Raw genomic sequence first — 11,975 nt, forward strand, 5'->3', positions numbered from 1 at the left:
TATCAAAACCTCCTGGGTAGGGGGTGGAGGGCCTTCTAGAACTTTTAGAGGAAGGAACAAGAATCCTGAGGCCTTAGCAGAGAGCAGAGAAAGAAAAACGCTACAAGTCTCTCCTCCTTCTGATTGCTTGCTAATGCCTCTCACTGGTCATTCAGCAGCAAAAAGACGGGAAGAGAAGAGGTTGATACCATCAAGGATCAGACCAGTCCCTCTGTGCGGAGCAGGGAAAAGGAGGCGGAAAACAGATGAAATGAAATGGGAAGTACAAAAGGAGAGAGCCAACTAACTCTCTCCCCAGCATATTTACAAAAACAGAAGGCAGGCTAATTGGAATTGCAATGCCCTTTCTTTTGTCCCCTTTCCTTAGCTAACTGCATTAGAACGCCTGTGTTAGAGCCCTGTTTCCACGCTTTTCACATTGTGGCACCTGGCAGTCAACAAAGAGGATTTGGGAGCCATGTATAAAAGACTGGGTGAAAAAACTTTTTTTTTTTTTTTTTGCACTTTCTTAGAATGCTAGTATGCACAGAGGTGATTCTACATATTGAATTTATATGGAACTTCTTACTGACATTCAAAACTCTGAAATTTTTTAGAGAGAAAATCTTGATTCCATGATTTTTTTGGATATTGGTTTTATGTTTGGCAGGGTCAGTCACAATTCCTGATTAAGACGTTAAGTTCTCTTCATATTCTTGAGAGTCACCACTGACTAAAAATGTAACTAAAACAGATAAAACAACTTTTATAACCAATCAAAATTTATAAGAAATGAGATTGTGGGGCGCCTGGGTGGCTCGGTCGTTAAGCGTCTGCCTTCAGGTCAGGTCATGATCCCAGGGTCCTGGGATTGAGCCCCACATCGGGCTCCCTGCTCAGCAGAAAGCCTGCTTCTCCCTCTCCCACTCCCCCTCTCTCGCTGTCTCTCTCTCTCTGTCAAATAAATAAATAAAATCTTAAAAAAAAAAAAGAAATGAGATTGTACTTTTTTTTTTTTTTTTTAAATAGGCTCCACACCCAGCGTGAAGCCCAGTGCGGGGCTTAAACTCACGACCCTGAGATCAAGACCTGAGCTGAGATCAACAGTTGGTCACTTAACCAACTGAGCCACCCAGGCACCCCAAAATGAAATTATATTTAAAGAAAAGCTCTTCTTTCCTTATAAAGGCAACATAATGCTAAACCTTATTATAATGACGTAAGTGAATTTTGAATCCAAAAATTCCTAGTATCAAGTATTTCAAAGTTTTCATGGAAGTTCTGATTTTCAGAATATTTATGCCTTATTAGAACGGTCTTTCCGGGCGCCTGGGTGGCTCGGATGGTTAAGCGTCTGCCTTTGGCTCAGGTCATGATCCCAGGGTTCTGGGATCGAGTCCCGCATTGGGCTCCCTGCTCAGCGGGGAGCCTGCTTCTCCCTCTGCCTCTGCCTCTCTCTCTCTCTCTGACTCTCATGAATAAATAAATAAAACATTAAAAAAAAATGAACGGTCTTTCTACTACTAGCTTTGAGACCGCTTAAAGCCACATACAGTGCAAATGGAAAGGAGTGTCTCAGATTTGTGAAAAAAAAAAAAAAGAGATTTGGAGCAGACATCTACACCTATGCGTACAAGGAGAGTCCTACCTTTTAATCCCTTCTCCAACACCTTCCTCTGAATTCACTAGGATGATGCTCTGTCCTTCTTGGACATCTGGAACTCTTCCACTAACTTCCTGGGCCCCTTACCCATGACAGCCTTCTCAGAAAGATAGATTGCATTGTTGGGGAAAAAAATGACAAATGTGTCTGCAAATTTTTTATGAGAAATCTCTCTTCAAAAGTTGTGCCAACTTGGCAGATGGTAACTATACTTATTGTGGTGAACACTGCTTAATGTATGGAATTGTCAAATCTCTATGTTGTACATCTGAAACTAATATAACATTGTATGTCAACTATATTTTAATAATAAATTTTTTTAAAAGGTATACCAGCTTGTTATTTATTGTTGTTACTAAAGAATACAGAGAGACCTATTCTTACCACTGTTTTGAATGAGGTAATGGAGTCAGGATCAGGTGTAATCATTGCCCATAATATTTGCCCCTGGAGGGACTGTAAAAAGGTCAAAACACTTTCCTTCCATGAAGCAGTTTCCTGGATGAAGGAAAAACCCTCTGTGTCTGTCTTGCCTGAAGATGGGGCATCCAGGCCTACCTATTCATACAGAAAAAATATTATGTCAACAACCAGATAGCTGAAATTAATGTGGTGATATGTGATTATGACATTGTTCAGAGTAGAAAAAAGAGGTATCAGAATATTTTGTTTTTGTTGGTCTCTCAGCTGCATAGTGTCCTATAATTTAGGACAATAAATTATAGGACTAAGATTTAGACCTCACCTAGAGAATAAAACCAATTTGATTTTTCTAGTCTTTACAGTGCATTGAACAAGACTGTATTAGAAAACTTACAGGACCGGGCGCCTGGGTGGCTCAGTTGGTTAAGTGACTGCCTTCAGCTCAGGTCATGATCCTGGAGTCCCAGGATCGAGTCCCGCATCGGGCTCCCTGCTCAGCAAGGAACCTGCTTCTCCCTCTGACCCTCCCCCCTCTCATGTGCTCTCTCTCTCATTCTCTCTCTTTCAAAAAAAAAAAAAAAGAAAACTTACAGGACCAAGAGTAAATATTGCTGCAGCAAGCCGCATCTTTCTTCAATAAAATTTTCTTCGCCACTGTCCGTAACAGTGTTGGTGGTTGCTCTTTTACCTTTGGGAGGAGGGGAATTTAGAGATGTGGGCAGATGTATACTTTCAAGGCTTATATAATAACAACAGCAATAGCCAATGTATTGCTTATACATGTCATATAGTGTCCTACAGGGCTTGTACTAGTTGGGTGCATTTAGCTAAAACTGACAAAAATGAAACTAAAACTGGCACACATGCCAAAAAACAAAACAAAACAAAACAAAAAAACCAAACAACACACACACACACAAACATACCATAACTGGGAACATATAGGGCTATAATCCTAAACGGGGTTAGTTTGAGGATTGTCTTAATCCGATGTATGCTTTGTGATTCTGAGATTCTCTTGGCTCTGGGAAGGAGGCGGCTGTGGCAGCTTTGGGCTTCATATAGATATATAACAGTATCAAGAGGAAGACAGAAACTAGCTCTTAAGCATGCCTGATACTCAGCTTATGTACACTCAGATGGTTTATTACCACTTCCTCTTCATATTAGTCAACGTTCATGCTCAGTGTTCATGCTCTACGGACTCTCAAAAGTAAGAAAGTATTCTCTGAATCATCTAGGCCTAAGGGATTGAAAATGATTCACCTGGTTATTTTTGAACAAATTTCTGTCATTAGGAAACACTTTACTTTGAAAGTCTTAAGACTGGGTTCCTAAATTAATTACTGAATTACAAGAGGGGCAGATTAAAATGATTGGCTCAAAATTACCAGGTACTACCCCTTGAGCTGAGCTGAGTCCCTATCCCAAATGGCATTGTCATCATTCAAAGTGGGTGGGAGTGATGATAGAATGGATATTAAAAGACAGTCATAATATTAGGTACGGCATTTTACATTTATTATCTCATGTCCTCTCTTTTCTGAACCTCACTTGTTTGTTGCTTAACAGCCATGGTTTGAATGATTATCATGTTTTAACAAAAATCTCCTGAGATTTGGCCTTCCATACACTATCCTAATTTACTGTATCCCAGAAACTTAGGGATCATAACCAAGAAGTGGGAGATTGCTCCTGGTATTTGTAGCCCACACTGTACATGTTCATGTCATTATATGTTTTACCTTGTTATTTCTCTCATTTGGATTTTCCCTTATCCCATGTTTGCTCAAGGAGTTTAAGGCCTGAATGAAGTATTGGTCCTTTATAAAACTTTCCTAGGACTCTCCAGTTTATAACTGGTCTCTCAGAGAATCATTCTTACAATTTTTAAAACATATAACATCTGATTTGCATTATAGTTAAGTGGTTTTGTGCCCCTCCCCACCCCTGGCTCAAGATTGTAGGTTTCTTAAAGTGAAGGCCCTGTCATAATTATCTTTCAATCCCTAACACTTTACATATAGTAGAAGCTATATGTAGAAGTAGAATTAATGCTCATTGAATTTTGGTGAATTAAATCTAACATTGAGGAGAAGCTCTAAACCCTAGGCTTTTCTTTCTTCTAAAGGGGAGGACTTCATAGACATTGTTTATTGAAAATAGGCTAATGTAAAATATGTATAAATTTATACATTATATTGCTCAAGTAAGGATTTAAAATAAAATAGTATTTTAAAGAGATAAGTGGAAAGATCTGAAGCTGAAGTTAATATGAACAATTCTTGCCATAAGTTCTCACCCCATCCTGAACTAAAGGCATCGTTATTGGATTTCTTTCACCTCCTTGAATGGATTAGACTTTCTCAACTCAGTTATCTGCAACTTAACTGTTCCCTTGGCCATGAAAACAATTCTCAACACTCATCTTTGAGCTTTCAGGTGAAAAGCCAGTTTTTTAAAGAGGTCTCCCTATTACCTAAGTCTTACTGACCTACCTCTATTCTATCCTCCTATCAAATTTGAGGTTACTTGTTTAATGTCTCTCTTCAAAGTCAGGAGATGAATTCCTCCACTAGGACAAGGGCTACATTTATTTTATTTATCACTAAATCCCTAGTATCAACATGATGTGACATAACAAGTGCTCAATAGAAGAATAAATGAATGAATTAGTGAAGCCCGTACATTTCCTAAAGGCAGGCTGCACACTGGGCTCAAAGTGTCTAGTAGCCAATACAAAGAATTTTGGGATATATGGTATTCCTGGCATAAATCTAGTAATACTTCAGGACCAAATGACTGTGGGCTGATAAATATCAAATAATAAAACCGAATTAACAGCATAAGCATCACTGCTTTATTTATTCATTTTTAATTATTTTTTTAATTTTTTAATTTTATTTTATTATGTTATGTTAGTCACCATACATTGCATCATTAGTTTTTGATGTAGTGTCCCATGATTCATTGTTTGTGCATAACATCCAGTGCTCCATGCAGAACGTGCCCTCCTCAATACCCATCACCAGGCCAACCCATCCCCCCAAGCCCCCTCCCCTCTAGAACCCTCAGTTTGTTTCTCAGAGTCCATAGTCTCTCATGGTTCGTCTCCCCCATGATTTCCCCCCCTTCATTTTTCCCTTCCTAGTATCTTTTTTTTTTAATATAATGTATTATTTGTTTCAGAGGTATAGATGTGGGAATGCTCATTTTAATAAATGAAACATGGCTCTTCCCCCTCTTAAATTCGTTTCTCTTTCCCTTTTGTTAAAACAAAACAAAACATCAATTCTGCCTACTTAAATTAGAATGAGTTTTGGCTAGTATCTTTAGGACTGTAAAGGAACTCAGCTCAAATGAGCTGTGTCATCAACATCAGTAAGTTAAAAATTGTTGTGGGTATTTGGACAATGCAACCTCTAGTAGTTGGCACATAAATATTTGTTGAATGCATAAATGAGTGAATAATCCAGATGACATTCCCGAAATAGATCCTTTTTTTCTCTCCCCTCTCTCTTCCCACAATCTTAGTCAAGTATTTGCTTTTGGTATCTGCTCTTAACTGTCACTTTTGCTCAATTAGTTGTTTGTGTGAAACAAAATTCAACTGAGCTATTTTGCTATGGAAAAAATGAAAACAAAAATAAATAGTGCAATTTTGAAATGAAAACTTAAGTTCCTTTAAAATTTTTAGTGAAGTATTAATAAGTTTTGTTTGTTCCAATTAATCTGGGCTTCAGTTCTTAAAAATGAAAGAACAACATGAAGGCCGGAATTTAAGAGTGCCTGGCATTAATTAATTGGAGGCCAGTACATTTTCTATTAAACTGAGTTAATTAAAGCCTTCATTTAATATTAACACCACGTCTGGCATTACCCAATTATGATAAACCTCAGCACAGACTCTCAGGCAAAGCTCAGGAAATTTCTACTAGGGATTATTTCCAAAGTGAAAGGAAGCACGGAGACTTTCGTGACTAACAGCATCTCACACGTGACTCCGGGAACTTTCTCTAGGACGCCCCACATTTATTCTCCTCCAGCCCCAAGGGCCTCCTTAATATTGGCGGCGAAAGTAAAACGGCCGGGCCTTTTCTCCAGTTTAAATTTCCCGGGGTCAAAATACCCGGATCAAAGCCGATGTGAGATTGATAAGGACTTTATCCAATAGCGTCGTAGAGAGGCGTATCCTTACACGGACGCTCCAATCGGCACGCAGAGAGTCGGCGTCTCCAAGGTGAACGCGGAAGTAAGCACGCCCCCATGGAATCGATCCTGCAACACCTGGAGCGCTTCTCCGAGCTTCTGGCCGTCTCCCGCACGACCCACGTCAGCACCTGGGACCCCGCAACCGTGCGCCGGGCCTTGCAGTGGGCTCGCTACCTGCGCCACGTCCACAGTCGCTTTGGCCGCCATGTCCGCATTCGCACGGCTCTGGAACGGCGACTGCAGAAACGGGGGAGACAGGACGGCGCCCCTGGGTCCGCTCCAGTCCCCGGCTTGACGAACTTCCAGGCGCTGGGGCGCTGTGACCGCCTGCTGTCTCTGCGCCTGCTGGAGAACCGGGCCCTCGGGGATGCCGCCTATCACTACCTGCTGCAGCAGCTCTTTCCGGGCCCTGGCGTCCCGGACGCCGACGAGGAGACGCTTCAAGGCAGCCTGGTTCGCCTCGCCCGCCGCGGCTCCGCCGTCCACATGCTGCGTTTCGTCGGCTACGGAGAGAACTCGGTGCTTGAGGACGCAGTGCTGAAGACCCAGGCGGAGCTGCTGCTGGAGCGTCTGCGGGAGGTGCCGAAGGCCGAAGCCCAGGGCCCCAGCAGGTTTCTCGGCGCTCTGTGGGACCGCTTGCCTCAGAACAACTTTCTGAAGGTGATAGCGGTCGCGCTGCTGCTTCCCCCGTCGTCTCCCCGGCCCCAGGGAGAAGAGTTGGAGCTGGGCACCCCCAAAACGCCCGGAGAGGGGGGTCAGGAGCTGGTCCGTTGGCTTTTGGCGAAGTCAGGTGTCATGGCTGCCTTTTGCCACAACCTCCCGGTCGGGCTTTTAACTTCGGTGGCAGGCCGCCATCCAGAGCTCTCCCGGGCCTACCTGGGTCTGCTTACGGACTGGGGTCGACTTCTGCGCTACGACCTTGAGAAAGGCACTTGGGTTGGAGCTGAGTCCCAACACGTGTCCTGGGAGGAGTTGTACGGCAGGTTTCAAAGCCTCTGTCAGGCCCCTCCACCTCTCAAAGATGAAGTTCTAACTGCCCTGGAGTCCTGCAAGGCGCAAGATGGAGATTTCCAAGTCCCTGGTCTCAGCATCTGGACAGACCTGTTGTTAGCTCTTGGGAGTGCGTCGTGATAGTGCAGTTGGGGGGAACAAAAGTTTTAGGTCTCAGCCCAGGCCCCAGTTCACTATGGGCGGTGTTCTGTTATTATTTGTAGGTATAGTTTACAAAATTAAAATTCCAGTGCTTGCTCCAGATCTGTACGTTCAAGTGTCCAAAATATTATTTTAGGTGCTAATTTATAATAGGATTATAATTTATAATTTGTAAAGGAACTGGCTTGTACTGTCATGGATTTTGTGGATAGAGGAGTGACTTTGGAAGGATCCTACTTAAAGCCAAGAGATTAACAATAGTTTGCTTATTAGAAGGCTCCTTCCTAAGAATGCTGAAAAGATGTGTACTTTTAAAAGTGACAAAACCACCTTTTTTTTCTATAAGTATGGCTTACTTTTGTAGCCCCCCTCCCCCTTACCCACCGCTCAGTAGTGAAGAGTTTCCTTTAACCAACAACATGGGTTGTCAAAAAATGTTCGTTTGAAAAGCTAACTGGCCTGTTTGGAGTTTAAACCCTGGACTTTGGCCTTTTTAACCTAGTATCCTAACCAATTAGCCAGCCTCAACATGTATTAAAATTGTGTTGTTCAATGAGTTTCTTATTTCTGCAAATCACTGCTCTCTGAAATTCAGAGACCAAACAGGTTTCTTTTGTTTTGTTTTGTTTTTTGTTTTTTACCAAACAATATTTTAAAGCACTGACTTAAGGATGAGAAAAAAAAAAAAATTGCTTAAGGTATAGTAAATACAAATATATGCCCTTGGATTTAGCATTTGATGGTAAAACAATCAAACCAAATATGAATTAGAAGACCCAGATTTTAGTGCTTCAGCCATTGACTAGATTAATAAATCACAGTCTTGGTGCTACAGTTGCCTCATGTGTTAAATGAAGTGTTTAAAATAGTTAAATTTCCTCATTTTTTCCTTAATGGCTGCCCTATGGGAACAGTTTAGAATATTTGTCTCGTGTGTGTAGGAACCTAATTTTGTGAGTTTACCCAGATGCTCCACAACTGGTAGAGTGATTCCCAATCTCCAAACTTGAGTGTTTTATTAACTTTTATTAGGGGGATATAACTTTGCATTTATAAAGATATTTTTGTCCCTATCCAAGTTAGTTGGTAGCAAGATTTTTTTTGAAAACGTAGGGATGTTCAGAAAGTTAATTCCTAATTTCCAGAAACGTAGTTAGAATGAGAAGTTGTATAATCTTGTGGAATTTTTAACTCTATAATAGAACGTGGAGTAAGCTACTGTTCCCCTAGCATGTACACTTTTTTTTAGATAATCCTAGGTTAACAGTAGTAGGTTCTATTTTCCTGTGGTCTGATTCCTTTTTCTACCTCTAATCCATGTAGACCATCTTTTAGATTGTTTGCCATTAATGCAAGAAGAAAGGCAATTCCTTCTGTCAGTTACATGAACTGTTTCAGGAAACAACCTAGTGAAGTTCTATAGGGGCAAGTCCTAATGTTGACTCAACCCCAAATCCCATAACTCTAAGGTTTAGCTTTAGAGAATGACAGTTTGTAATTTCCCTATTGCTGCAGCTATATTGCATACTCTTATTTAAAATGATAAAAATTGATATAGATTTAAGAAAATTTTAAAATCCATATTTATACCTAAGCATATCTTATTTTAGGCTCTATGTTATGTTCATTACATAGATAATCTTGTCTAATCTTCATACCAAGACTGTATTCTTATAAATCAGGGTATAGGCTGAAAGAGATCAAGAAGAATGCCCAAGGGCACACAGAAAATAAGTAACACGGGAACAGAAGCCCTATCTGTTTTGTTTTCTTTTCCCCCCAGAGCCTAGCACAGTGCCTGGCATGTGGTAGGTACTCCAGATGTTTGCATAAATGAAACCAGGATTAGAACCTTAATCTGTATTCTTTATCTTATTTTAAACAGAATTAAATATTTGAAAATATGCTATTGATTATAGCAATCTTATTTCTCTAGGAATCTATAAGAAAAAGGGAGAGGAAGGGATGAGAAATAATTTCAAGCTTCTCATGAGTTGGCAAATAAAATGACTTCATGTCTGTTGTATTGCTGTTAGTATTATTTGAGGACATACATCTCAGTGTTCTCTTAGCACTTTTCGGGCTGGTTGTATATTTATTGAGTGTATTAGACTATTTCAAATCTAAATGCTGTTGTCTATGTGCTGGCTACTCATTCTGATTCTAATGGAAAATGCCTAAGATTTGGCTTTTGGCGAATAAATTTGTCACATTTTTGGTGTCATATGTATGATGTTATATAGTTTACAGAGTTTTACAATTAAATCATCTAGCAGAAACTCTGTAAGACAGGGCAATGTGCTGTGAGCTTCCAATTTTATTAATTGAGACTCAGGAATTGAATCTCAACATTTGTCCAACATTGTATGGTGGTAAAGCCAATGTAGATCTGGATATTTTCTAACTTAAATTGCTCCACAAACTTTCTAGGTGATTTTAGGTGATTGGTGATTTGAAAACCAATATTTAGTTAAAAGGATCTGTATCATCATTGTAAACTCCCAACTAACACAGGGTCTGGCACATATATTGTATTTAAATTCAATTTAGTTAACATCTAGTATATTATTAGTTTCAGGGGTAGAATTTAGTGATTCATCAGTTGCATATAACATCCAGTGCTCTTCCGTCAAGCGCTCTCCTTAATGCCCATCACCCAGTTACCCCATCCTCCCCACTGACCTCCCCTGCAGCAACCCTCAGTTTATTCCCTATATTTTTTCAATATTCTATTAAGTTTGGGTTATTACCCCCTGCTATAACTTTTACCAAGTTATTTCACTCTCTCAATGAGAGTTTATTCATCTGTTAAATGGAAAAATGCCACCTTTTCTACTACTTAGCATAATTAAAAGATAAAATGATAATGCATATGAAAATGATTTCAGAAGTTATAAACAGGCATATTCACTTATTTTCTTTAGGTTGATAAATACAAATACATGTTTGTAAATTATGTAAATTTAATCCATTAGTATTTATGAAGAGCAACTATACATAAAAATAAAATGAGAACTAAGAATGAAACTTATTATTTAGATTTGACCATTAAAATAAATTTAAAAAGAAAATGAGGTTAAAATGAAATTGAGAAGGGCGCCTGGGTGGCTCAGTCATTAAGCGTCTGCCTTTGGCTCAGGTCATGATCCCAGAGTCCTGGGATCTACCCCACATCAGGCTCTCTGTGTTTCCTCTCTGTCTCTCTCTCTGTCAAATAAATAAAATCTTTAAAAAATAATTAAATAAAATGGGGTTGAGAGTTTAATACAGTAAACACATTTTTGTTGTATAAATAACAATATTAAAGGAATATCCTGTCACCTCAGCACTATTTTAATGTCTATGTATTCCTTTCCATCTTTTGGTCATATGTCCACTATTTCTATAGCTAGAATAAATGTACATGCCATTTCTAGATTTTATAAAGTTATCAAACATACTCATATTTAGTCCTTAAAAATAAAGAAAATCTGCACTGATTATAGACTGTCCTAAATAAATATTAGTTAAATGCTTTTCCTACATTTAATGAGATGAAAATGTTGAGGTCTATTTCCACCTTTATTATGCTATCTTTTCTAATGATAATTTGTCATTTCATTTCTGGGATATTCAACTTAGTCAAATGTATTAACTTTTTAATATTCTGTTAATTCCATGCATATTTTGTTTAGATTTTTGATTCTCAGTTCATAAGTGAAGTTGGCCTGTAATATTTTATTCTTACTTTTGTTTGAAATTAAGATATATTGTCCATACCATTTGAATTATGGACTGTTTCTATTTTTCTTATTGTATGGAAGGGTTATATAAAATTGGAATGATCAATTCCTTGAGAGTTTTGTAGAATTTCTCTAATACAATCTGAGCTTGATTTTTTTTTTAATTACTTAACTAAAATTTAAATTTTGTTAGTGGTTATAACATGTCTGTTTCTTCTTAAGTCAGTTTTGGTAAGTTACATTTATCTAAAAATTTATTTCATCTAACTTTACAAATCTATTGGAACAAAGTGGTTTCTTATTTTTTTATCACTAATATCTTCTTAGCTTTTTTGTCATTAGTGTATCTATAGTTCCGTTTCATTTTTGTTCTTTTTTTTTTTTTACTTAGCCTGTCTTTGCTTTTTTTTTGATTAGTCTCTTCAGATGTTAAATGTTACGTAATGTTTACCAGTAAACTAATAGTTTATCATACATTTTTTCCTTTTAAATGTTTATGCTATTATTTCATCTATTTTCTTTGTTTTATTCTGTTCTTCTTAAACAAGGACATTTAGCTTATTTGTAACTTTTCTTTTTGTATTATTAAATTGTCTCTGGATTCTGCTTTCACTGCAAGTCTCATGTTTTGACATATATCTTTTTTGACACATAATATCTCACCCCCACATTTCATCTAGAAATGGCTACCCAATTAGAGAGTAAATTTCCAGTTTCTCTTGCAGTTAGGTATGGCCCTCACACTATTTTGACCAGCTGTATATAAGCAGAATTGATATGCCAAACTTAGGATTCACACTCTAGGAATATGAAATTATTTGTCC

General features: G+C 38.6%; 1 protein-coding gene across 1 annotated transcript; it reads left to right on the plus strand.

Moving 5' to 3' along the window:
- The first annotated feature begins 6,144 nt into the window (after positions 1-6,144).
- On the plus strand, positions 6,145-11,757 carry FANCF (FA complementation group F). The gene has a single exon (XM_054512009.2). It carries the CDS (start codon positions 6,332-6,334, stop codon positions 7,406-7,408), a length of 1,077 nt encoding a protein of 358 aa, XP_054367984.2. The 5' UTR covers positions 6,145-6,331; the 3' UTR covers positions 7,409-11,757.
- The last annotated feature ends 218 nt before the right edge of the window (positions 11,758-11,975 follow it).

Source organism: Mirounga angustirostris, unplaced genomic scaffold (assembly GCF_029215605.1).
Source record: "Mirounga angustirostris isolate CCGP_5_RB_7025 unplaced genomic scaffold, mMirAng1.0.hap1 SCAF_13, whole genome shotgun sequence".
NCBI lineage: Eukaryota > Metazoa > Chordata > Mammalia > Carnivora > Phocidae > Mirounga > Mirounga angustirostris.